We start from the raw sequence: 27,350 nt of genomic DNA on the forward strand, positions 1-27,350 counted from the left end.
CATGCAGCTCAGAATAGGCCACTCTCTGTCCCAGTTCCAGAGATTCTGTACTTCAGATGAAGACATACGTTTTTACACCAGGTTTCCATCTGAAGAGGTCTTCCAAGCATTCTGGAAGGTGATTGAACCCTCTGCGTCCATGCTCGTTTACTGGTCTAAGGCCCAGAAGAAAGGACAGGCAACTGTAATGGAAGCTTCTCAAAGTCGTCACCGCAGCTTGCCACTTCATCATAACTTGGGCTAATTGTCTTTACCTCGTCCTTGGATCATTGCCCATATGGATGGGTTGATCGGCATTGCTCCATGTGGTGCAGTTACTTTTGTATCCAGCCTGTACACAGGTTCCATCTCCGATCAAGAGCTGACGAAACAATCAGGGATTCTTGACTTGCTGGAGCCAGGTGATGCTTGCACTGGCTGACAAAGGATTCACCATTGAGAAGCTACTGGCAGAACATGGGGCCAAACTCATTATTCCACCTTTCAAAACAGAAAAGTTATTTTGATGGGTATTATAGTCTACGGGTAGGGAAAGGAAGAGCTCGCACGCAGTTTATCGGAGTTGTTTTGCAGATACAAAGTTTACCAGTTTTTAACTGCACCCTTGAAAAGTCATAAGCTCTGTGTATATGTTTGTTTACTTTTAGTTGTATGAGTGTTTTTGTGTAATTTGCTGTGTATGTTAATGGTAATGCAACGGAGAGAGATAGTTTGTGAATGAGACGTTAATGCGCACTTCCTATGCTTTGTTTGTTCAGTTCAGTGAAAAAGGACATAATAAACTTGATAAACCAACAGTAAAGTTTGGCCATCATTCGGACGGGGTATACGCTACATTCTGTTTCCGAAAACATCTTGGGATAAGGTTTTCACACTGACAGCTGTCAATGTAAGATATAGCAACTCCGTTTGTTTGTCCGAGTTAGCAACAGTAACAAAGGAGGGCGGGGCTTACCGATAGGTCAATTGATGTTAAAGGTCACAAAGGAGTATAGTCCTTTTATTTTACTGAGTGCCTTTTATGTAATATAATGTAGTATACCTTCATATGTGAATTAGAAATATAATGTATTATACACTCACCTAAAGGATTATTAGGAACACCTGTTCAATTTCTCATTAATGCAATTATCTAATCAACCAATCACATGGCAGTTGCTTCAATGCATTTAGGGGTGTGGTCCTGATCAAGACAATCTCCTGAACTCCAAACTGAATGTCAGAATGGGAAAGAAAGGTGATTTAAGCAATTTTGAGCGTGGCATGGTTGTTGGTGCCAGACGCGCCGGTCTGAGTATTTCACAATCTGCTCAGTTACTGGGATTTTCACGCACAACCATTTATAGGGTTTACAAAGAATGGTGTGAAAAGGGAAAAACATCCAGTATGCGGCAGTCCTGTGGGCGAAAATGCCTTGTTGATGCTAGAGGTCAGAGGAGAATGGGCCGACTGATTTAAGCTGATAGAAGAGCAACTTTGACTGAAATAACCACTCGTTACAACCGAGGTATGCAGCAAAGCATTTGTGAAGCCACAACACACACAACCTTGAGGCGGATGGGCTACAACAGCAGAAGACCCCACCGGGTACCACTCATCTCCACTACAAATAGGAAAAAGAGGCTACAATTTGCACGAGCTCACCAAAATTGGACAGTTGAAGACTGGAAAAATGTTGCCTGGTCTGATGAGTCTCGATTTCTGTTGAGACATTCAGATGGTAGATTCAGAATTTGGCATAAACAGAATGAGAGCATGGATCCATCATGCCTTGTTACCACTGTGCAGGCTGGTGGTGGTGGTGGTGTAATGGTGTGAGGGATGTTTTCTTGGCACACTTTAGGCCCCTTAGTGCCCATTGGGCATCGTTTAAATGCCACGGCCTACCTGAGCATTGTTTCTGACCATGTCCATCCCTTTATGACCACCATGTCCCCATCCTCTGATGGCTACTTCCAGCAGGATAATGCACCATGTCACAAAGCTCGAATCATTTCAAATTGGTTTCTTGAACATGACAATGAGTTCACTGTACTAAAATGGCCCCCACAGTCACCAGATCTCAACCCAATAGAGCATCTTTGGGATGTGGTGGAACGGGAGCTTCGTGCCCTGGATGTGCATCCCACAAATCTCCATCAACTGCAAGATGCTATCCTATCAATATGGGCAACATTTCTAAAGAATGCTTTCAGCACCTTGTTGAATCAATGCCACGTAGAATTAAGGCAGTTCTAATTAAGGCGAAAGGGGGTCAAACACAGTATTAGTATGTGTTCCTAATAATCCTTTAGGTGAGTGTACCTTTATATGTGAATTAGAAATATAATGTATTATACTTTTATATGTGAATTAGAAATATAATGTATTATACTTTTATATGTGAATTAGAAATATAATGTATTATACTTTTATATGTGAATTAGAAATGTTTTATACCATTATTATATTTCTAATTCACATATAAAGGTATAATACATTTTATTCACGAGTCGAAAAACATCCGCTGATGTAAAATTCCAGTAGACTCCTCGGGGACGTTGTAAAGTGTAGTGCGGTTGGCTCCATTTCCTCGGAAGTCGCTTTCCACAACAGCGCTGAAACGGAAGTGCGTTCTAAGTTCTGTGGAAAAAGGCCTAAGAGCGAGAACGGTTGACATGGAGCTCGATAAATCTCCAAATACTCCGTTTAAAAAACTCTGAACAGAGGAGATTCTGCTGGCAAAAAGAGAACGCGACAGAGCTCGTGATAAAACCAGAATCAACACTGGCTTCACTTTCCAGAGATGAGGAGAACTGAGGGATTTGAAATGTTGTAAAGGCGACGCGGAGAGGGCGCTATTATTACTCAACAGGTGAGTTGTTTTATTGAACAGATAAATTGCCATGTAGCTCTCTAACAGAGTTCATTGTAAAGCATTATCTATTGAGTGAAAAGACAAAGCGACATTTACTCAAAGGCCCATTTTATTAAAATATAAAATTATATATGTTAATATTACTTAATGGACCAGCGCTAACATAAACTAACAATGCACATGTGTAGTCTATATTTATTAACTGATGGAGAAAAATATTAATAATGTAACAAATATATTGAATTAACTACCGAAACTAACCATGAACATTAACTAACGTTAACTATTAGGACCCTGTAAAGTGTAACTGATTTGAGAATTAATTTCTTTTGTTACATCTCATGCAGTCGGTCTTCAAATAATATATATTTTAGTTTTCACAATGAAATCTGGTTCACATCAGGAGATGTCCTTGTTTATCCGTCATGATATCATGCCTAACCCGCTATCAAATGTGCAAAGACAATTGAATAAGTGTTATTATTACTCATATTACATTTTATACTTCCAACTCTAGACGACCTTTTAGAACTATTTCCATTATTCTTTGTATGGGAGTGCGAGTCATTAGAAAACTTTGCACAGATTATTGTCATAACAACCAACTTCATTTGAATATTTTTCAAATATGGCCTGTGGAAAAAAGTGCATATCCAGCCCTGAGCTAATATAATATAAATGTTAATGAAGATTTGTGCAGTGAGCTGGGAGATGAGTATTTATAATGCCGCGAAAACCACTTTAATTTTGGATATGAAATTGGATATTGGATTCCTTTCCCTTTTTTTTTTTTTTTTTTGCAGGATATAGTAACACAGCTGACTGTAAAATAAATTAGGCCAAGACTGAATAATGGGAAAAAAGTGACTATTTGGCGAATTCCTATCAGTTTAAGCCGATATAAAGTTTGAAACCTGTATAATTGTTTTCTGTTATTTGGGAATGGTAATGCAGTTGGAATCCATCCAAATGCAAATGTTTTCCTTCATTCATAATGCATCCATGTATAAAATCATGATAATTGGATTTTGAAAATCATTTTGAGAACAAATGCCATGCGATGTTGTGATTTTGCTTATGATATGAGAGATGTCATTGCATAAAAATGTTGCTATCCATTTTTTGTTGTTGTTGCAAATAAGTATGGCGACATAATGACTTTTTTTCTCCATTTATATTAATATAATTAATCAATCAAATGAGTTATTTCTAAACAGCTTTAGTGGTAATTGTCTCATGAATATTGCTGAAATGGGATCAGGATGAAGTTAATACAATGAACTGATTCCATGTGAAGTGACCAGTGGCCCTAATTAACCCAGACATTTGCTTTTGATGTTGATAAATTGAGTGTATTTGATTCACCATCTGCTACATCTGCACTCAGGTGCGTCCAAAACCACGACAGGTGCTGCGATTCCTCCTCCGCCAACCTCACAAACACACAGTAACAGTGCCAGCTTTCTCTCTTTCTGCATCTCAAAATATTCTCTATTTTTTATGTTAAAATACATTCTCCCAGTTTATTGAACACTATTAGTATGCCATGCCAGGGGGGGGTTTGTCCATTTATAATTATTCGCGGGGTTAGGGTTAGGTCCCCCTCAGTGTCTATGGTGGTTACGGCCCTGGATAAAAGTATCGCTAAAATTTAGGATCTTGAGTTAGGGGGGAGGCGCGATGATCCACTAGGTGCCACTAGTGTCATAGAAATGACACACTTCACCTTTAGGGCCCTATCATAGACCTGGCGCAATGCAACGTGTGTTTTTTGCTAGTTTCAGCCCAACACAGTTATCATTTTCATGTTCAGCGTCATGTTTAAATAGCAAATGCACTCGTGCCAATCTGTTCGCCCATGTGCGTTGCTTTTTTGAGGCAACTGAAAACGACTGCAGTATTTCGTCGCTGCCCGATGGAACTCACGTATGTCCAAAACGGTTACTTTTCAGGAAGTGAAAAAAACACCGTATTTCAAAAGCAGTTGAATGTAGCGTTGTCATACTTGGTACGGCATCTTTACATGTAACCATATTCTTGCCAGTGTAATGATATAATCCACATTTGACCAAAATTGAGTTTAAATGGACATACGTGCATATTTTACAGTAGCGGTGGTCGATACGCGTTCTTCCGATCATTAATTAGAATGGCCAAGTCGCGTTTCATATTGACAGAGGAATACGCTCAGTTTATTAAATAGCCTACGTCTTAGTTTATTAAATACGCTTCGTTTACTTAATATTAATTATAAATTTATTAAATGTCTCTTGCAAACTATGAAGGGACAATGAATCAATACACTGACATGGTAATGCTAGACAGATATTTTGTTTGTACAGTCCTACTGTAATTTTGTCACTCCTAGACGTACGTCTGGCGTCAGGGGGGAAGCGTTTACCTCGATGAAAGAAAGTCATCGTCTCACCAGGCTATGTTTCACGAGACCGGCGAGACGCTTTCACAGGGCGGGAGATACGCGGCGTGATTGACAGCTTTGACACCAAATGGATATACGTGAAAATCAGATGACATGATTTCACAACTTTTCATTGGCCATTTAGATATGTGAAGCATACTGTATACGGAAATGAACCTGGACATTCAATCCGTCGAAAAATCTAAAAATCGGCAAAATGGACATACATGGTTTTCATCGGACAGCGACGATTGGTTTGTGTTAGTTAAAGGGTGTGTTAGTAATATGCGGGTGCACAACGTGTGTACACTCTGCTTATTACACACACAGGGATGCGCAGCAGCACACAAACATTTTTAAATATATAAAATAAAAGAATCCACTCTGGAGAAGCGTTCAGTCTTTTTTTGCTCGCAAATTCCGGCATGTAAATAGTGAATCCGCTATGGCGCGAGCACAACTGGCTTTTAAAGGGAATGGGAGATGAGACTCTGATTGGTTTATTGCATACCCAAAACACACCCATGACTCATTAAGAGACTAGGGACAGCCCCTTTGGACCATTTTTTCAATTGTTAAACTAGCAAAAGGGGATTTGGACATGCCCTAAGTGCACCTGCGCCATGCGCTTCAGACCATGTGGTTAGATCGTTAAAATATGGCCCTTAATGTTACTCAAATGTGGCAATTCAAGGCTGTTAAACGATCATATTTTAATAAATATTGCAGTGTCTGTATGACTACAAAATCACAGCCAAAATTGTCACATGAATAGCCTTATGAACGGCAATAAATGTTTTTCTTTTATTCTTAAAACCAGTGCATTTTAGGCTGACCTTATAGCTGAAATATTGCATTCGGTTCTGCTCCACAACAAATGTAACAAAAAAAAAAAAAAAAAGTGATTTTTATATCGTGATTGTAATTGCTGTCTGTTCCTATACCACAAAGCCTACAGCCAGACAATAAACTGAAAATACATTAATGAACATGCCAATCATAAAAATATCTTTACAAATAGTTTACATTTCTATACAATATGAAGTAATTCAGTTATATTTCTAGGCCTCTGAGATGACATCAGTGACCTAGATCAGTATAGAATCATTTTTCTCTCAAACATGACACCGATTTCAAATTTCCAAAAAAAATCACTTTTTTTCCCCAGTGGACTGGATCCATTTTCCATCAATCTTTTTCTTTTTTTTTTTAGCTATACACATACATTTCCACATTCTTATTTAAACAAATAAATTATGTACAGTAGCAGAATGAATGTCAGCAGAACAAATATGAATATTCTGAAGCTTTTTCTGTAAATCTGCCATACAAAAATAGAGTTCATTATGACACACTCCATACTGAATGACATCATAGAGAACGGAAACAGTGTGACTACTACATGTCGCTCGGAACTACACACAGCTATGCAATGATAAAAACAAAATACAGTGACAATGTACACACAATATCATCTTTACAGTACATTAAGACATAATTCGTTTTTTCTCGAGTTACAGTGGTCTGACAATATTTCGGTCATCCTGAAGTGTACAAGTTTGAGTCTGATGAAACTAATGTGGCAGTACGGAGCTAAAACTTTCATTGAACCAAGTCCTTGACTAGTTATTTTACTCGATTCGGTCTGGGAATCAAACATATATTTATTACCCATGAAAACATTTTCAGAAAACATAAATTGGCTAGGAAATAAGTGTGTGTGTGAGAGAGAGACAATATGGGGGTGCAGATGCAATAAAAAAAACAAAAGATTCATGTTCATTGCCAGACCTCATATTTTAAAATCCTAGAATTATTTAAATAAATTCTGTTAATACTGAAGGTTTTAAAAAAAAGTGCCAAGTTACATTTTTCTGACGTTTAAGGCTCATTTTCCACACACTGACTAAAAATCTTTGCGCAAGTAAAACGAACCATTGAGGGACAAATAAAACTTTAGTGTTTACATGATGAACTTCAAAATTAAATGTCAACTTATTTTGTCTTTTAAGCAGATGCAAAACTTGTCAAAATATTTGCTCTGCGCCTAATCAGCCAATCGAGAGCCTTCATGGGCTCTTTGAGAAGAGACGTCCGTCTTCACAGAGTTTCATATCTTCTGTTCATTGCAGAGTTGATTTCCTCTCAGAACTCTAAAAACAAAACAGTATTGAACTGCATTCTGTGATCAATATGATTCATTCAATCACCAGGAAAACTGAAATACATTGATGAAACTAAGAATATCTACTGTATAAAACATTTACATTAAATAAAATACAGAGGACATAATCAACTTACCTTCAGTTGTCAATATCAGACACATGATTCTCCATCTGAAACACACACACACACACACACACACACAAATTGAAATTCTCAAATTAGAAATGCACTTTTATAGACCTGATATGGATAAACGGGTATCATATAACCAGACCTTTTACCAGCATAAAATAACATTGCTGCTTTGTAAACACTATTTCAAATCTGTGCACCCTGACTTCTAGAATATAAATACATATCTATCTATCAGGGCTCAACATTAAGCCTGTTCACATGTCATTCACTTGTCCGAGTAAAAAATTAGCTTGTCCGGAATTTATTTATTTTTTTGTAAATATAATCTATTCTGAAGAAATATTCTCACCAGTGTTCAATCAGCTTTGACATATTTAAATAGTCATATTTGTGATATTTTTACCTTTTTATAAAGGGCATTTTTCCATATTCTTATTAAATATAGGCTATGCTTCAGCTTTCATTTTATATTTTTAAATTTGATCTATAAATCAAATTAGAATAAGACACTATAGGATGTTACCAATCAAATTAAATTATTTACACTGAAAAAATACAAATGAGATTATTTTAAATATTTTTGAATATACAAATCAAACCAGTAGGTGGCAGCATGTGACATCTTAATGAGTGAGTCATTGAGTCGATTCGATCAAACGGCTGATTCATTCAAGAATTAGACGGTCGTTTACGAATAGGTCATTAAATCTTTGATTCAACCGATTCATTAAAACGCTGAATCATTCAGTAAAACGCTGTTGCTGTGAGATGTTACATTTCTGTTGTGATCTTTGTTTGGAACTATTTTCGCTGCTGAAATAGAATAAAAACAGTCCATATTGCATCTAAAATGTAAGTGACTTCATATTAACTATTTTGTGTATGGAACTGTCTATGAAATCAGCGTCATTTTCAGTCGTGATGGTATTCAAGGAAAACAACACTTTTGTTTGTGTGATGTTGCTTAACTGTATCATATGTTATAAATATAAAAACTACACAATTTTAACCGTGTATGTTAAGTGAGTTTCTTTGTATGAGCGGCGCTCATTTGTTTTCGATTTTCTCCTCGACAGGCTGCACGAGCCTCAACAGCACAACCTTGTTAACGTCAGTTTGTTTGATATTATTATCCACTATCGATCTCCACTTACACTAACTGAATGCAGAATCATTATTGCACTTTGGTGATTCCCTACTTATTTTTTTGACGTTTTAACCAGGATACTTGTCCGTCGGGCAAGTAAAATTCTTTTTCACTTGCCCCTTCAAAAAACCCACTTGTCCCAGACAAGCATTAATGTCGAGCCCTGTATGTATGTGTGTATGTATGTATGTATGTATGTATGTATGTGTGTGTAATATATGCATGCATGTTACAAAAGATTTTCATTTCAAATAAATGCTGTTCTTTTGAACTTGCTATTCAGCAAACGAACCTGGAAAAAAAAACTAATTGTTTCCACAAAATATGAAGCAGCACACCGGTTTTCAACATTGATGATAACTATAAGAAATCAGTTTTGCAAACACAAATAAATTAATATATATTAAAGCCACAATATGTAATTTTTTGTCAGTAGAGGTCACTTAGTCAAAACAAAGGTGTACCTAGATGACGCATTGATTTCAAGGAGCTTTTATTATGTTGCAGACGAGCGCTTACACTTCTTCCGCTCATGTGTCTGTGGGGTAACGCAGCGCTGTTATTATATTAGATACGTTATTTGAGTGTGTTGAAAGTTATGTTATAATGCTACTCTGTGCGTTCGCTCTGCGGCTACTATGAGACACTTGTTGCACACTGGAGTAAGCTAGATCGATATTAGTCATGGTAAAACCTGGTACTCGTGTAAATCAAAACGCGATTTAAACAATAAGACTAAATGTGTTGTTTTCTGGCAATGAATGTATCCAAACAGTTGCTGACCTGTCTTATAAAACACATAATGTATTAAAGCATCTTTGGTGTTTCCATGGTTTCTACAGAATAAAATTCAAGGGTAACGCAGGTATGATGTCATTGATAGACGACGCACAGACGCGGTCCGTGTCCTGGTTAAAATTGTGAATTCCTCTGGATTTAAACATTCTTGGAAACATTTGGGATAATGCAAGTACACAAGTCAACAAAATATATAACAATTCTAGTGTTTTTTGGATATTTTAAATTAAAAGATCTTGCATATTGTGCCTTTAAATAGGAATAAATTAAAGAATAAGTTATTTAGGAATAAATTATATGAATAAATTAAATATATTAATATAGAAAATGATTATAACAAATTGTAATAGTATTTCACAATATCTTTTTACTGTATTTTTGATCAAATAAATGTAATCTTGGTGAGCATGATACTTTAAAAAATATCTACTATAGATGGAAAGTATTTCTCCATTCTCCCTTCTGAATATGAGCAGAAATGCTGAAAAGAACAAGCAGACTTAAATGATATTGTGTTGTTTGATGTATCTTTAAACTATATAATTGTAAAGTTCTGATGATTTGCAGTTTAGGTATATTTAATTGACTTTTTAATGTAAAATGTCTATTTAATCCCCAGAAATTACAAAAAAGTTCTATTTAATAGAGGTACAGTCAAGGGCGTAGCCATCATTTCAGAAGTGAGGGGGACAGAAATGTCATGAAAGTGACAGAAATGGTGCAAGAAAGTGTTTCAATGGTGCCTGAACCTATACTTAAAAAAAAAAGAGCCACTATCTATCTGATATTCTGATTTTCAAATATGTGTAAGTGAATGTGTGTTAGTTGATCTATAATGCGCGATGGGCAGTGCCATGTTAGTTTGCGCCTCTGTAAATCTGTCGGATTTACAACACGCATCTTATCCACGTCTCACGAAATACATGAAAGTGACCGCTGAACTGGGGGAAGAATAGAGTAAACTATAGAGTTACTAAATAATGTGTATCTGATATGAATAAAACACGTAGTCAAGTTATAACTGTCTGAAAGGATTGTTTTTGCCGCTTTGAGCGCTCCATAATGCTCACATTGCCTCATTTTGGATGATAACAAAACATCAGATCATGCATAGAATATCTTATCTCTTTGTATTTAAATCTAGATTTATTCACATTGACCCATGAAAACCTCTATGTGAACGCACTTGCCCCAAAAAAACCTACATTTTGTTAAAAGTGTGCGTCCCCTGTGAATTCTACGCCCATGGGTACAGTATCTAACTTGGTTTCAGATCAAAAAGTAAACATGCAAAATGCCTCAGGTGGTCCATAAAGACTTTATATCTAAATTTGTTCGGTTATATCAAACTCATTCAGCCCATATACGTTTTCAGACGGAGAAATGAATATCAATAAAAGCTGCCTGGCATCAGAAGAGCAGATGTGCTCTGATAATCCAGCCATTCAATCTGCTAAGAAAGAGCAGCTCAGGCTCTCAAAAGACCTTGAGATTTACTCGCTCAATACTTACATTCATCATAATATTAAAACAATCCTATGACCTCAAGTTCCCTTCTGTAGATACATACCCAGGGTCCGGAATCACTTCTCTAGATTTTATTTTAAAAGTCTAGCTAATTTATATCTGTATTGTTTGGGTATCTACTAAATCCAGCTGCGTTGGAGGTCACGCTCTGACCTGGAATGTGGGTAACAGTTGGGAATCTTTCCAGCGGGACTTCTCCTTGACGTTTCCCTCTTATTTCCACAGTTTGAGGAAATGTAAGAGCTCATTAAAATGCAGTCTGCCTGTCTCCTCAGTGGGAAGCACATCCTAAATCTTAATTTGACTTCGCTGTTGGTCGCGGTGCTGCTGGACCCTAGCGTCTCCAGAGGTTTTGACTCGGGTTTAATTACGGAGCGTGACAGGTGAGGGTTAAGAGAGCAGGAAGCAGCCCAGCGGAACCCTGTCAGCTTCTGCTCTCCCAACCCTGCGTCTCTCATGTCCGCAACGATGAATAAATCTGCAGAATTAGATTCAACAGGGCCTTTCAGACCCACAGCTGCCAGTGAGGCGAACGTACCAGATCAGTGCTGCCTTCTTCGTCGTAGTCATCCTCGCCACCATCCGTCATTTCCCCCGCCTCCGCATCCAGTGGTCCCTCTCCTCCTTCCTCTCCGGAGTTGTCTGCCGTCTCCGATATCGACTCCTCGTGCAAAGAGTCACAGTTATCCTCATATTTCCTATGAGGCTCTGAAGAAAAGACACAGATATTTGGTGACAATTATGATTTATATCACAAATATCAGTCATATTGTGAGCAATTTTTTTTGTCTCATAAAAAGACATTTTTTCATCCTCATGTCATTCTAAACTCGTTTGACTTTCTTCCAAGGAATATGAAAGAAGTTAGGAAGAATATTATATGCAAATAAACACTGTAAAGCCTGACATATGAAATAATAATAGTCAGAAAAATCTTTTTGAAATAAATTAGTTTTTTTAAAAATAGAACAGTTTATTAAACCTTAAGGCAAAATATATAAAAAAATCCCAAAAGGTTTGAAAATGTTACATCAGGCTTTTATGGCCCATATAGTATGATTTAAGAGAATATAACATTCTCGAGGAAGAAAAAAAACACCTCAGTTTTATTCAGAGGTGACTGAGCAGAAATATGCAATTTGGTGCAGTTGCTGATATTTATATGGCCAAAAAGTAAGATGCAATTCTGATAGCTTGTAATGTAAATCAATGAGGTCTTTCCAAAGCATCCTGATGCTAGGAATGTGGTTATTTTATTTATTTTCAACAATGTGAATTAGGGCTGCCGATTATGACAAAAATCATAATTGTCGATTATTCCCTTGAAATTGTAATTGCGATTATTAATTACGATTACTCAACAGCATTAAGCCTCAAAAGTCAAATATACATTGGTTTGGTTTCTTAAAAAAAAAAAAAAAAGTTTAAATATGCATGGTATTATAATGTTATATTAAAAATAAAACAAATAAAAATTGGGGGGGGGATAACCTGTAGAAAGAAAAAAAACACATTAAGTACACAGAATAATATAAGTGTCATAGGGTGTTTTGGTGTTGGTTCATGTTTCATGTTTTTAGTTTATCACGTTTACTGTCATGTTTCTCTCTTGTTCTTTCAGCTTCCTGGTTTTGTCATGTGTTTCATTGTCATGTGATTCCCATGCCCTCATGTGTTGTGTCATGTCATTGGCTAATTGTCTCATCATTGCTCACAGGTGTCACTTGTCTTGTCATTAGTCTGTGTGTATTTAAGCCCTCATGTTTGCCGTGTGTCCTTGTCTGTTATTGTAGTTGTAACCACTGTCGGTGAGTTTTCTTATAGTCAAGTCTCTTTATAGTTTGTTTTGCCAAGTCCTTGTTTTATGTTTTGATTTATGTCAAGATTTATGTTGGAATAAACTGCACTTGGGTCCTTGCAACTTGCCTCTTCAGTAGATAATTGTTACAATAAGTGGACTTTTTTTGTAATTGCGATTAATTTTATAGAACGATTACATAATTGTGGCCTCCATAATTGTGATCACGATTACAAATTCGATTAATTGTGCAGCCCTAATGTGAATGTCTCTGAGCATTATTTATTTGTATGCTGTACATTTCACTGTGTATTCTTTGGTATATCAGTCGCAATTTCCACGCAGTCTTTGTAAACCGACTTTTACGATATGGACTCAACAGTATTGGCACAACAACATGTAAGTAACCGTGTTAATTCGAATGCCTGATCTGTGACCGGTGATTTCTGATATGTAATGATTTATGTACAGTCAGATGTTCTTTGTCTATGTGTCAGTAAATCAAACCAGTAACTACACGTCAACTTCACATTGTTTCTCTTAGTAGGATGAAAATAATCTGTGATTTAAATGATATAGCCTATAGAAAGCGATCAAAGAGCGCTCCCTTTGCAATCACTGGAGCTGTCAATCAAACAGCGCAAGTTTATCAGTGAGTTCTGGACTAATCAACAAATCTCTTATTTACATTGTTAGTTATGAAGAAAGCATTCTTTAGTGTGCAGAAATCGAGATGCAATGACAAGATCACTGCATTCATGAATATAGTGATATAAATATCTAAAAAAAATATAATGCCATAGATCTAAATATAATGCTATAATCAACACTTTTCACGATTAGTTAACCCTGTAATAGTAAAAACGTGAACGTTTTCAAGAGTGTTAACCACGTAATACTAGCTATTTAATTTGCAAACATGCCAGCCAATCACAGCAGTGGGCGTTTACATTACAGAAATGTAATGTAGTCCATCTCTGCAAAACGGACTTCAGGATGGACTAAAATGAACTCCCAAAACGTACTGCCAGATTCTGGAAGATGAATTCTTCAAACAGTGGTACAAGAGGATGTGGTGCTGGTCCTTCAAGAGTCATTCTCAACCTATAAAGCCTATAAAAAAGCAGGCTTCATGTATTTTACAACACTTCAGCTTGTGATTCTTATCTAGTGGGGGTCATTTTTTAGGATTCTTTACCTAACTGAAGTCTCTGAGATCCTGACACCTTGCACTTCTGGAGACTCCAGGTAGGTTGCAGCTTTGGAAAATGGTGGCGCTGGAGACTAAAGGGTTCCTGATGGTTTCACCCTTAATTCTTCACCTTAATTCTTCATTCTTTTGCAGTTAACAGGTGTCTTTTCTTCACCACCTGTTTTTGTCTGACCCTGCTGACCCAACGAGCATTTCACTGTCCAATGGTCATGCCTTAACTGCAATGTCTAGTATTGCATTAGTATTGCATCCTTCTCATGGGCATTTAATACTTGTTGACTTTTCAGTCTGAGTTAAATCTCTTTTTTGGCTCAATTTATCTGTAAAAGAAAACATGCCTAATAATTCTGCACACCTGAATATAAGGTGATTTTCATTTCCAGCCTTCATGAACAATTATATATCACTTATACATTATTAAATACTAAATCAATAGTAGTTATTAGGATTACTGTGGTTTGGAATTGGTCAAATGTGCCTGGAAAAAAAATATGATCAGAAAATCAACGTGCCTAATAATTCTGCACTCCCTGTAGTCTTGGCTCGCTTTTGAGTCTACAGTCTATATAATCCATTGAATAAAACTATTGTTTTTTCATGTTGCAAAAAGGATTAATGGCCAATTGCATGCTGCAAAGTTTTGGAAATGACAGTGAAATAGGCATAGTAAAGCATTAACTTCTTAACCCGCACCGGTTCGTGGACGGGGGGGTTGACGGAAGTGGGGGGGTGTGTACTTTTATCTACTTTTGTTTTATACAAAATATTCAATCAACTATCACAAACTATGCATCATTTGAAAGCTAAAACACTCAAGATTCATGTTCTGAACTTGTTTTTGCAATAAATACACCAGAGAGGAAAGGGTTAAATGAAACACTAAAGGACCGGCCATGTAAACATTAGAAAAATATCAGCGTTACTCATCTTTCATCTCCTGTCGTTCAGATCAGATCGGACGAATCCAATAAACACCCGCATACATCTCTGTGTAAGAGTCCATTCTTCAAAATGCATCCCACTTTTTAATCCAAAACAACGAAAAAATAGGGAAAAAACTAAAAATCCTCCGTTGTTTGCAAGAGAGTTTTGAGTTAGCGTGATCAATCATGTCCATTTTCAATGAAATATCGATTCTATTCCGTGTCTGGCAAACTCCCCCTGCTAGAATGGCTTCTCCCACGTATTTTAAACCCTCCCCCGTCTCTCTCCTTCAATCAGAGACTCTTCTGGGATGCATCATATAGAGGAAGTGCCTTACAGGCTTGGTGAGCTGTCAATCATTGCGCCCATGGTTTTCGTTGGATAAAGGCACTCGGTGCCCAGCCAATGCCTTTCCAACAAAGGTTTGATTGATGGACTTAGTAACCAATCAAAAGGCATTATCTTGCGCAGTTTGCGTAAGTAGGCTTTGGTGAATACTGTTTGCGCGCTGGCTGCACGTTCTCCATGGCGCAACTGCAGTGGAGCGCGCAGTCTGTCACTGACGCTTCCCATCAGCTAAATGAGTTTTTTACACTTTGTAATCTCTGTAAATAGTTGCTTTAGTTTTTCAGTAACTGTTTATCCATTATAATTAGTAGTATATTGCAGTTTATTGCAGATTTATTTGAATGAAAAACTACTCTTTACAATAGCAAATGTTCTGAAATAAATGGCCTTTTTGAAATGACGCCTAGACTTTTCTTGACATAAAAGCTCACAGAAGCTACATTACTGAGAGAATCATCCTCATATTTGAATCATGACATGATTAGACATTCAGTTTTATATTTAAGTTATTTTCAGGCTCTTAACATTAAATTATAATATTTTTTTCCCTAATTGAAAACAAAAAACAAAAAACGTGAGTCACTTACATGTATATTTACATGTATATTACTCTGTTCCCATATTACTTTGAGTTATTATGACTCTTGGGTAGCAATATTTCAAGTGTCTAGTTTAAAATAAGACCAGGTTTATGAATATAGACCATAGGGTTTAAGAGCTGCAGACATTTTCATTTGGGTATATCGTTTTCAAAAAATTCCACAAAAATGGGGCGCTTGTTAAGAGGTTAAAGCAATAGATTAATAGAAAAATATTTGTTGCAAAATATTTTTGAAATTCTAAATAATCTTAAATGTCTCACTGTACACTCTGTCATCACAATCACTGCTGTGGTGGAGCCGTTAGCCTACATCTGCACTTTAATAGAGCACCCTCAGAGATTTGATTATGATACCTGTAGGCATAATAGGCCAAAAATAAGATAAGATGGCCAAATAATTTTTTTTAACTTTTTAGTTATATTGTGCTTTGTTTGTATGTCTGCTGGAATGCTAAAAAATGTTCAGTGTTAAATATTTCAAATTGTAGTTTAATTTATTTTTTCTATTCTATTTTGCTTTATTAAAGCAAGACAAAATAGTAAAAAGCAAATTTTTACTATTTAATTTATGCAATGGTTAAAAAATTGGCAAAATAAATGAAAAAAAAAATTGTTATTCGGCCTCGGCCAAGTATTTAATTATTATTCGGCTTCGGCCAAGAATTTTCATTTCGGTGCATCCCTAGAATAATCCTTTTTGGGTGAACTATGTCTTTAATCTGTGCATCAAGCACACGCAATAAACCTAAAGTTTGACTCTTGTATCCGAGACTGCCGTTCCTCAGTGTGTCTACTAGATGAAAACAGCGCTCTCGTCTACTGGTGAACATGGTGAAATGGGATTTGCTATAGTCAAACAGAGCAATATTGCCTTTATAACAGTAATGACAAATTGGCTGCTGTCTCCTCGCCTGTCACAGAGATGGATAGCGTATATGCACTCCCAGTATTTCTCCCCGTACAGCCGATGTTTGCAGCTCTGTCCCGCTGGACTGGATTTTATTTCTGCTCTCCTATAGCTCTATGTCTGACTCACCGCACTCGGATCTCTGCTGTTTCTCGATCTTCTCCAGGCGGCCCAGAAGAGAGTCGATCTTCATCTTGATCTGAGTCAGTTCCCGTTTGATAGTCTGAAGTTGATCAGTCTTCACTGCTAGAGAAGGAAATGCAACAGACACACATGATTTGAGGAGATAACGGAGCATCCACGTTCATGCTTTTACCACTACAGATAATGTCTGAAAACGAGTTCAGGGCTGCTGAATCTAAACTAAGAGTTCAAAGAATTCCATGTCTTGCTGTTTTTAATTTAGCATTATCCCTGATCTCCTTCAGACACGCTGGGTAATATCAGCAAATGCAAGTAAGACCATGTTTCTCCATGTGTTTTCATGAATGCTGCTTTTATCAGTCAATAAAACCTAACAAGAACAGTTTTCAGCCTGAAGCAAATACAAATAATCAAGTGTGATGCTTGTTTTTTTACAAATAATCAAGGTTAGCTTGAGTTCTTTTGAAATGGAATATTATCATGCTGTTTATTGCATACCGCTCAATACATGCTGTTTATTGCATATTGGTTTCTTTAAACCTGTTAACTGCAATCCCCTTTGAGCATAGATCTGAACTTAAATGGTTGTAATGAATGCTTTAGAATGCAGGTCTCTTTTTGAAGAAGACATAGATCATTGCAGAAGTGAAAGTGGTTTCATAAAAATTAAAGAGCAAAAAAAAATTATGTACTGAACTGTTTTTAATTTATACAAAATATATATTTTTACAGTTGATATACAAAAATGTATGGTGTATTAAATGGAAATGCAATGTCCAATTTCAAAGTTTTATTGGGATAAATTGAGTGTTAAAGCTTACGAATGATACCTCATTTATGATGACTAAAATATGTGATAGGAGAAAAAAAAGGCTGTATTAGCTCTTGCGTATGTAAACAGTAAAATATAGTAATTTGCCTCGTGTTATTCCATGCATTTTATGTTCTAAAAATTGTTAACGAGCCTGATGATTTGTGGTTAAATTTCTATAATTACACAGAACATTGGGGTATTCCATATGGAAAATATTGCAAAAGTACAGTAATCTAAAAGGATGTTTCTAGATGTTTGCCTTCACCTGGCTACAGATCTGGGTAACACTATTTTAATGTGACGTAGTTACACGTTACTACATGTACTTACTATAGCAATAACAGTAAATGATGCATAATTACAAGTAACTAACCCTAACTCTATAGTAAGTACATGTAGTTACTTAAAAGGTGCACTGTGTAATATTTAGGAGGATCTAATACAATGCAATATAATATACATAACTATGTTTACAGTGGTGTTACTCCGTACTTATTTGAGTACAATGCAACTACGCCACCTTAAAACATTAAGTGTTAGCAGACCAGATCTGTTACACTTTATTTTAAGTTATAGTTCAGTCCTAAAGAGGAACTAGACAGTTTATGATCTTGCATTATTGTGCTCAAGAGCAAGACGCCGGTCACCCTGAAAGACTCTCCTAAAAATTAATATGCTACGCCTCATGGGACAAAACGTCTCTGCTCAATGCCTGCTAGATTAATTCATGCTGCTAATTTCTGTACATATTCTGCACTTTAAATATTCCACTGGTTTTTTTCATCTGGCAGCTGTCAGATTAATCTCCCTCAGATGACTACACCATTGAACACACACTGAATCTAATAAACATTTCAAATCTGCAGGCCACTGTGAGCAAACCAGAATGAACTTGGTGGTAACTGAAAGGCCAAATAGGCTGGGTAAAGGGCAGCAAATGGTATCCAATGCAGAATAAATATATGGAAATGGTTTTTGACATCTTTCAAAGCTACTTAGTGTGACTTCAGACATGTAGGTGGAGCGTCTGTAGATCTGTTTTACAGGCGAAGCCATGTATGACTCGTTCTGCAGTTACATTGTTACACTAGTAAATGGCGGCAAGTCATTTTAGGAGTGAGTCGAGGAATCATTCATTCAAACAATTCACTCAAAAACGATTGTATTTAAGAGTGTGTCATTGAATCATTCCCTCGACTGATTTGTTCAAAAACACAAATTCATTCAGGAATGAAACAAGTAATTTTCTTTATGAGGGAGTATTGACAAAGTCCCTTTAAGGCACTCGGCGGCCATCTTTGAAAAGCTTCTCGTGCAGCTATTTCAGTCATGCAACTACATCTTTCCAAAGCTGTTCAGCAAGCTTACGATTAAATTTCATATTTGAAAAATCACCAATGAAATCTGACAACAACTGTCTCACAAATGTTTCTTATGCTCAAATAACGTTAAAAATGATAATTTTTCCGGCTAGATCTGCCAATGAGCATGTGTAGTCCTTAGTGCTCGTCTCAAAACAATTTATTGGCTGCGTCCGAAATCACATACTCTCTTGAGTAGGTACTTATAATGAACAAGCAATTACTTCACGACCACTAAAAAATGTATGTTCTATATAGTAGGAGTGTGTAAAGTATGAATGTGATCTGGACGTATTACATTCGCATGTTGTCACTGTCATGTACCTACCAGCGTCAGTTACATCACTTCACTATCATCCATAAATCCTCTCCCATGGCCTCATGGGATAGTAAAGTATCCATTATACTATCCATCATACCACACTTCAGTATCTCGCCGGAAGTAAGTCATCTGGGTACTTTTTGCCTACTCTTTTATGAGTACTGTGAATTAGGGATCGACCGATATGGATTTTTTTTAGTGCCAATGCCGATACCGATTTTTTTTCATCAGCCTTAGCCGATGACCGATACGGGCTGCCGATTTTCTTGAGCCGATATTTGGAGCCGATACTGCTTTTGCTCCCTCAATTTACATCATAAAAATGACACAATGATCATGATGATAATTTAAAATTTAAAAAAAGGAACATTTATTGAACTAAAAAAAAATCATTATTTATTTAACAAATAGTAAAAACAGGTGAGGTAGAAGAAGAAGAAAAAAAAAAAAGTTCAGTGGTGAAAATAAATTCTGAAAATAAATATTTAAGCATAAATAAAATAATTACACTATTGCGCACAGTATCAACAAGCAAGCCTCATAATAAAGTGCACACTGACTGTACTATACTTAAAACTTTTATACTTTTAAAACTATTTACAACCTAGTCATTTAATGCTTAGGTGCACTTAACTTAATCTCTTGAAAAAAATATCGGCGAACGCAGCAGCCTTGTATCGGCCGATGCCGATACATGTAAAAATCGCAAATATCGGCCCGATATATCAGCCAGCCGATATATCGGTCTAACACTACTGTGAATTCGACATACTTTTTGTCACATACTGTTTTTCGCCCACTATATAGCATGCAATTTCGGATTGTTTCTATAGCAACTGGATCTTCTAACAGCAGCTGAAGTGACGCAATGGCTTTAGCGATTGGGACTTTTATTTAGAAGGCGGGAATTATTCCGCCACATTGTGCATTGCACTTTCTTCCATTCATAAGTAATATCAGTGCACCATCTTTGTATATCTAAAGTCTTTGATATTGAATAATTACATTTATGCTGTCTTCACGTGCTATCGGAATGATCATAAATATGAGTTTCCTAGTTAAAATTGGACATGAACGCCCTGTATTTACCAATGGGAAACTCTGGGATAATTTTGATACCCAAGTTCCTGAGTTGGGTGGGCCATAAACTGGGAGAACGATTGCTGCTGTGAATGGCATTCTATATTAGTTTTTTCCACAACAGCAACATCGCTTTGTCTTGTCATTTAAAGTAGTGCATTGTTACATATATGAACAATCATTTAAAGCACATTGTATGTTTTATACACAGCGAAAATAACCAGCATTTGACTGAAATTCCAGAATTGTCAGCAAGCTGACTATCTAGTAGATAGCACATTGAATTTTATATGGTTGTCAATGAATGGGATGCTGAATATCATTTTGGCTTCAATAAGATTTTCCAAATAAATAGGCAAGAATAAACTTAGTGTCCTCCATGATTCCTGTTCTTTCTGACAACAAAGAACTTGAATGCTATAAGCTCGTAAATCACAACTTCAGAAGTGGGAAAATACGTCGAGTCATACCATATTTGAAATGCCGTTCAACTACGTTGATTCATTCGCAAACAAAACAACTTTGAGCGAGTCATTGCATCATCCAAATGATTTGTTTGAAAACACCAATTCATTCATGAATGAAAGATTAAACAACACTGATTCTTAAATGAACGAAACCACTAAATGTCTTTGAGTATCTGAATGATTACAAAAAAAACTAATTGAACTGAACAAGTGACTCTGTATGAGTGTGCTTTTGAATCAAGAAATTAAAGGATCGGTTCAAATACGGATCCTATGTTGCTTCAGCCATGAAAAGTATCAGGCAATATTGGTTTCTAAAACATTACTGCTTCAATATATTGTCTGGTTATCACCAAAGATAAGATTGAACATTGGTCTGGGGAGTTTGCTCTGTATTTTCTACTGCACGAGGTGTGATCAAAGGGCATGGTTCAAATGACTCTACGCAATTGGATAGTCTGTCAACCAATCAGACCAACGATTCCGGGTCACGTACTTTGCAGAGCGACGCAAAAACTCCATGCAGGAAACATGTCAACAAACGTGTTGTTTATAGCATTGCAGGTTGTGCCAAAAAAACAACAACATGAAAAGGAGAGGTATTTACACCCACTCGAGCGATTTGTTTGCTAAACTAAAGCATTGAGCATCGTCGAGAGGTTAAAAGGAATTGGATTGACGGTCGTCATCGTGTTAAACCAGCCAATAGTGCGCCAGGTGGATAAGCCGGTTTGCGATTGGTCCCTGGAGATTTGCAATGGAAGCCGGATAGAAAAAATGTGGGGCGAAATCAAATCGCTGGCAGATCGGGCTGGGTTTACCCAGTCTATAAATATACTGAATGACACTACAAAATGCAGTGTGGACCTCTATGAAGACCTTCAAAGGCCCCTCTTGACACGGAAAGACCTGTTTCTTCATGATAATTGGAGCTTCCGGATACATATAAATGCTTTGTTGAAAAATTCATTAGCCTGTATTTTTCAAGCCGTTCCTCTCCTTGAGAAAGCCGAAGCTTGTCGCTTTGCTGTCACAGCCTTCAGCCCTGATAACACAGCGTGACCCAGCACTGCTGTCACACCGCTGCCAGCTTTTCCACTACCTCACAAAATGGTGTCACCTGCCATCACCCGCCTGAGGCAGAAAGCTGCGTGTGTAGGTGTTTAGTTGACGGAGCGTCGTATCTACTGAAATTCAATGAATGCGTCTGTTGCAACCATTTAAATTGCTCCAAAACTCCAAAAACAATAAATGTCCAAAAACTGCCTTCAAGCTTGCACATGTGGACTCCGAAAGAGTTTTAATCTGGGCAACCTATGAAACACAAACTGGCTGAGCATCATTTTGTTTAGACAGATGACATGTAACTTACTCTTATCACTTGTTTTAAGCTGTTTACTTTTGAATAATTCAGAGGATGTGTGACGTGCAGTAGACTTCATTACATGCAGAGGATTATGACGCACAATGCGTTGTTTTCCAAGATCAAGATTCTAGATTAAAATGTAAGGGAACAGGAGACCGGGGCTAGTTGTCACATGTCACATTGTCTCAGTATAATCTCAGCCCTCTTAAATTATAGTAACTTTTCTGATTCCAATTAGATTCCAATCATATTTTTACCATAGATAGTGGGTAAATAAGTGAACACAAAACAGCACTAACATACATTCAGAAACAAGAGGATTTCTGAAGGATAATGTGACACTGAAGACTGGAGTAATGGCAGCTAAAAAATTCAGCTTTGCATCACAGGAAAAAAAAACATTTTAAAATGTATTAAAATGATTTTAATTTAAAATAACTGTCTTTTTTTATCAAATAAACTTGGTGAGCAGAAGAAAATTCAACTACTTTCAAAAGCATTAAAAAAATCCTACTGACCTCAAACCTTTGAAAACTTGTGTACTTGCCCTGAGAAATATTTGCTGAAGTAAAATTGTGACCGCTTGCCACGGTGTTATATATCTTAGATCCTGTAACTGGTAACCAAGTTTTTCTTTGTTAAAAATCACCTTTTTTGCCATCAGTTCATTTTAAATGGTCCTTATAGGGTGACAAATTAAAAAGTAAAAAGGTTAGTTGTATTAATAGAAAGCTACAAAAGCTTCATGCATAATAGAATTAGCAAAATCCAGTTTAAAATATTTAGAGTACAGCATGTCACAGCACAAGTTAAATTCCCCAAATTATTTCCCAGACAGGCAGATAAAGTAGATTTTGCTATTTATGTAACTCTAGTTTATGGGTGACCTGTATTTGGGATGAAAACTGCAGTAGTTGTGTTTGCAGCAAATTTCAGATATCCTCGACTATATAGCCACAATCCTGATCATAAAGACTGGCTGTTTTACTCAAAACAGCTGCTGATGAAAACGCAAAAGTAAACCTTTGGAGCCTAATTAAATGCTATTTTGGTGTCGTATAAAGCTAAATCTCCAGTTTGTGCTGTGAAGAGAAGGGAGAACTCCAGTGAAATGCAGATTAAGGTAAACAGTGGCACTTTTGTGTGCATGCTATGGATATTTTTGGCCGTGAATTGCACTGATATAAGAAAAGCCCCCGGAGAGACCACAGCTCTACAGCTAAGAGCATTAGTGTCATGCACCACAGCTAATCTCCACTTCTGAGCTCCGCGCTCGCAGGAGAAGGCGGGATGCTGACAGATGCTGTGAAAGCTGCTACTTGTGGGCTAGAGATAAAATCTGAATTAGTGTTATGAATTCTAATTTACAAACACGACTGCATGATGTTCTGTCTTGCCGTTCGGCTCGCGTCCCAGTCAGAATTAAAGCAGCATTTCAGACGGCCGTAAGTCCCAGTCTCAGAATGCTTTTTGGGTAAAAAAAAAATCAATACGCTCTTGATTTATGCTCCCATGAAATAGTCACTTTTTCAGTTTGTGTAACCTGTAAGGGAGAGCTACAAACCAGCATGTGCCAGAATATAAACCAGCATTTGGCAATGAAGAATAAAGCTCATGGACTTCTTACAGCGTGCCACAGACTGCCAATGCCAGAGGTCAGTGATTTAATGGTGTAAAGCACATTATGAATCTGTGGGAGCGACTTCTGCAACATGCACTGTATTACTAATGTCTTTTTGCAGTAGAAGTATGAAAATGCATGTGAATGCCATTACATTAGACAACAAAATACCAAGTCAAGAGGCATTTATGACCTTTTTCCCCAAGTGACATTTGCAATCTTCGTCAAGTCAAATGTATTTTAGAGTTTCAAAGCAGCTTTAAAGAAAATCATGATGGTAATGAATTGTAATATCTTCATGCCTCGTAGTTGCATTTAGCAGATTAGAGCTGGCCGATAATATAGTTTTGCGATGATACAAGCAGATTTCTATACAGTATAATTGCCCTATGTGAGTATACTGCATGTGTGCAAATAAAGTTGGACATACCTAATAAACTAAATAAATCAGGCAGTTGAGATTTGCTATACAGTATATATACTGTTTTACTCAATATATCCAAATTTATATATAGAGCCATGCGATTATACATAATTATACATTATATATAGTCCATAAAGTGTGGGACAGTTGTTATATTATTTAATTAGTGCAGATTTGCATTGAGTTCAGTGCATTTTACTAGAGTTTGAGAAATACAGAATTTCTTGTTTTTGTATATAACTGCATGTACTCTGATACTGGTCTCTGTGCTTTCAGACAGGAGAACAGGACAGAGTGTACTGTTGTGAAGAGAGAAGTACAAGTCTTGTCAGAAATCTACCGGTCATATTTCCACAAATATTCCACTACAATAATAAATGCACACAAAGTACTGAACAATTACATTACATTTACAGTACCAGTAAAAAGTTTGGAAACATTACCATTTTTAATGTTCTTGAAAGAAGACTCTTACTGCCATTTCCCACCGCAAGGGTGAGCGGCGCGTATTTTTTGTGCATACACACAGGAGCAGCATGTGAGCGTCAAGCAAGAGCGTCGCGTGAGCAGTAGTGAAGCGGGTGTTTCGGCACAGAGCCCATTTTTGCTGCGCTGCTAACGCTCAATTAAAGTGAAAGCACACTTTTGATGGACAAAATAAATATGATTTCACACAAAAAGTGCTCAAAATGTACACAAGAAGCACGTGTAGTGTGTTCCCTTTCGAGGGAACTCGCACTGCATCGAAACGACACTTTGGGGATGCTCCCTTAGCATCAGCGAATCTGAAACCAGAATGCCAACTAGGCCAATCCGATTGGCGTGCGTGATGACGTAACCGTGACGGCATACCCGGAAGTATAAAAGGGGAGCTGGAACCAGAGCCATAGAGAGAGAGAGTTGCGACAACTCCATAGACTCCAATGGAACATTTTTTTTTACAGCAATGGTGGCTCGCGGAGACTCAATAGTTCCCGGAAGTAGCAGCCGCGCCATAGAGTTACAGCAGAACAGACCGTTTGTGATGCACTTTTAAAAGGTAAGACGTTTAATCAGTAAGATTTTAAATGATCAGCACATTTTAATCAAAATAACTTGTACATTAAAGCCTGCTTGTGTAGATTATTCATCATTAAAAAAATATATATTTTAAAAACAACATCGCTGTAACTATATACTCATGCTACATACACATGTCGATGTGTAATAAAATTATTGAAAATCAATGCATTTATTGACTATTAATTACCAAAAAGCGCAGTTCTGTCACTGTGACCATCAATTTGAATTGTCCGTCAAAGCACTTCCTGGAACTATTCGAGGTCTACATGAATCACGTGACTATCAAGCGTTTTGAACTTCCGTTGTCGCAACTCTCTCTCTCTATGGCTCTGGCTGGAACGTAATGTCGGCAGTTATCGCTCTTCAGCAATAGCGCTCTGTGTCAAAAAACTGTCTGTCTATTTATTGTTGTACGTCAGTAAGAAAGTGTGTGAATGATGGAAGAGAAAATGAGAGAGTTCAAGCAGTGTGTGCATCCTTGCCCTCGTTATATGTCGGGCTCGGATACACACCTGCTGTGTGTGCACTGTCTGGGCGTTCAGCATGCTCGAGCGGCTCTCGAGGGAGCCGCTTGTGAGCATTGCGAAAAGCTGACGCTCAGGGTGCTCTGCTCTCGGCTGGCCGTGCTCGATGAGGCCGGCCAGCCTCGTGAGCCCCGTGGATCGGTCCCGCATCCGCCGAGGCGGTGCGGCGAGGCTGGTCATGGGGCTCACGGATGGACTGTCAGCGGGACTGGGACTGCTGAGGCATCTTCCCAGTCTTTGTCTGACAGTTCAGATGTTCTCCTTCCCCGTGTGGAAGCCCGCGCTGCGGCTTCTTCCCCCGGGGCGGAGGACCCGATGTGTGAGCGGTCTGATTCTGAGGAATTAGACGTGCTCAGCATCGAGGCAGTCGAAGTTATAAGCACTTCTTAAATATGCAAGATTCCATCTCGCGATTGCTGAAAAAAAGGCAGCGCGCAGGTTATGGGTCTGCAATTAAAGTGAACACACGCGATCGGTGTGCATGAGATACTGGCCGTATAGTACGATAAATCAGTATTGTCTGATATGGCTGCATTTAAGTCTGAGGATTTAAATGAGATATGATCTGACTCTGAGGAGTTAGATATTCAGCCTGTCATTCAGACCATGTTTCACCGTATTGTGTGACACTGATTGGCTTTTTTTTTTTTCTCGAGGGATGAAAGCCAGTTGTATTATGTCGGCTTGAACCACGTTGCTGAGGCAACGCGGGGTCTATGAGTCCGTATAAATACAAATAGAACAGTGTCGTCTGATTAAGTACGGCTACATTTAATTCTAGGGAATCAAATAAATATAACCTGACTTTGAGGAGTTAGATATTCAGCCTATCATTCAGACTATGTTTCACCTTATTGTGGCTGCATTTAATTCTGAGGAATTAAATTAAAATATTATCTGACTTTGAGAAAGAAAAAAAGAGTTAGATATATTTTTTATTCAGCCTGTTATTCAGATCAGGTTGCACAGGTTTGGTGATTATAATGGCATTTAATTCCGAGGAATTGAGTGTCATGTTATCCGACTTTGATAAGTTGGATACTTTAATTCTGTCACCCAAGCGTGTTTAACTTGTGAACTGGATATTCATCTAAGATGGAGCCCTCCTGAAGTTGATGTCGTTCTCGCCGCCTTGTGGCCTGCGGGACACATCAGTTTCAGGCAATTGCTAATCGCAGTGTCCGCTCTAGTGTTGTGGCCCTGTTGAGCTGCTCCCTTAGATGAGGCCCCTGCTGGCCAGCCCCCTCTCCCGGGTAGGAGCGATCGAGGTCGTCTCCCCTGTGGAGTTTTCGGGAATCGATGCTGTGTTCCCGCCGTCTAGTACG

The 27,350-nt window shown here is 37.6% G+C and overlaps 1 protein-coding gene across 5 annotated transcripts in view; it reads right to left on the reverse strand.

Moving 5' to 3' along the window:
* Positions 1-5,969: 5,969 nt before the first annotated feature.
* LOC307119851 (RALY RNA binding protein like) overlaps positions 5,970-27,350 on the reverse strand; it is a 235,793-nt gene continuing 214,412 nt past the window's right edge. For 3 of the 5 annotated variants that reach the window (XM_079806534.1, XM_079806535.1, XM_079806537.1), the window contains 4 exons: positions 16,970-17,086; positions 11,588-11,757; positions 7,578-7,612; positions 5,970-7,429 (listed from right to left, as the gene is read on the reverse strand). In XM_079806534.1, coding sequence (XP_079662660.1) covers positions 7,580-7,612; positions 11,588-11,757; positions 16,970-17,086 — 320 coding nt within the window. In that variant the 3' untranslated portion in view covers positions 5,970-7,429; positions 7,578-7,579. The remainder of the gene's footprint in view (positions 7,430-7,577; positions 7,613-11,587; positions 11,758-16,969; positions 17,087-27,350) is intronic. The other 2 variants (XM_079806536.1, XM_079806538.1) reach the window with 1 other exon arrangement.

The sequence above is a fragment of the Gobio gobio genome (genome assembly GCF_949357685.1).
Source record: "Gobio gobio genome assembly, chromosome: 23".
Classification (NCBI taxonomy): domain Eukaryota; kingdom Metazoa; phylum Chordata; class Actinopteri; order Cypriniformes; family Gobionidae; genus Gobio; species Gobio gobio.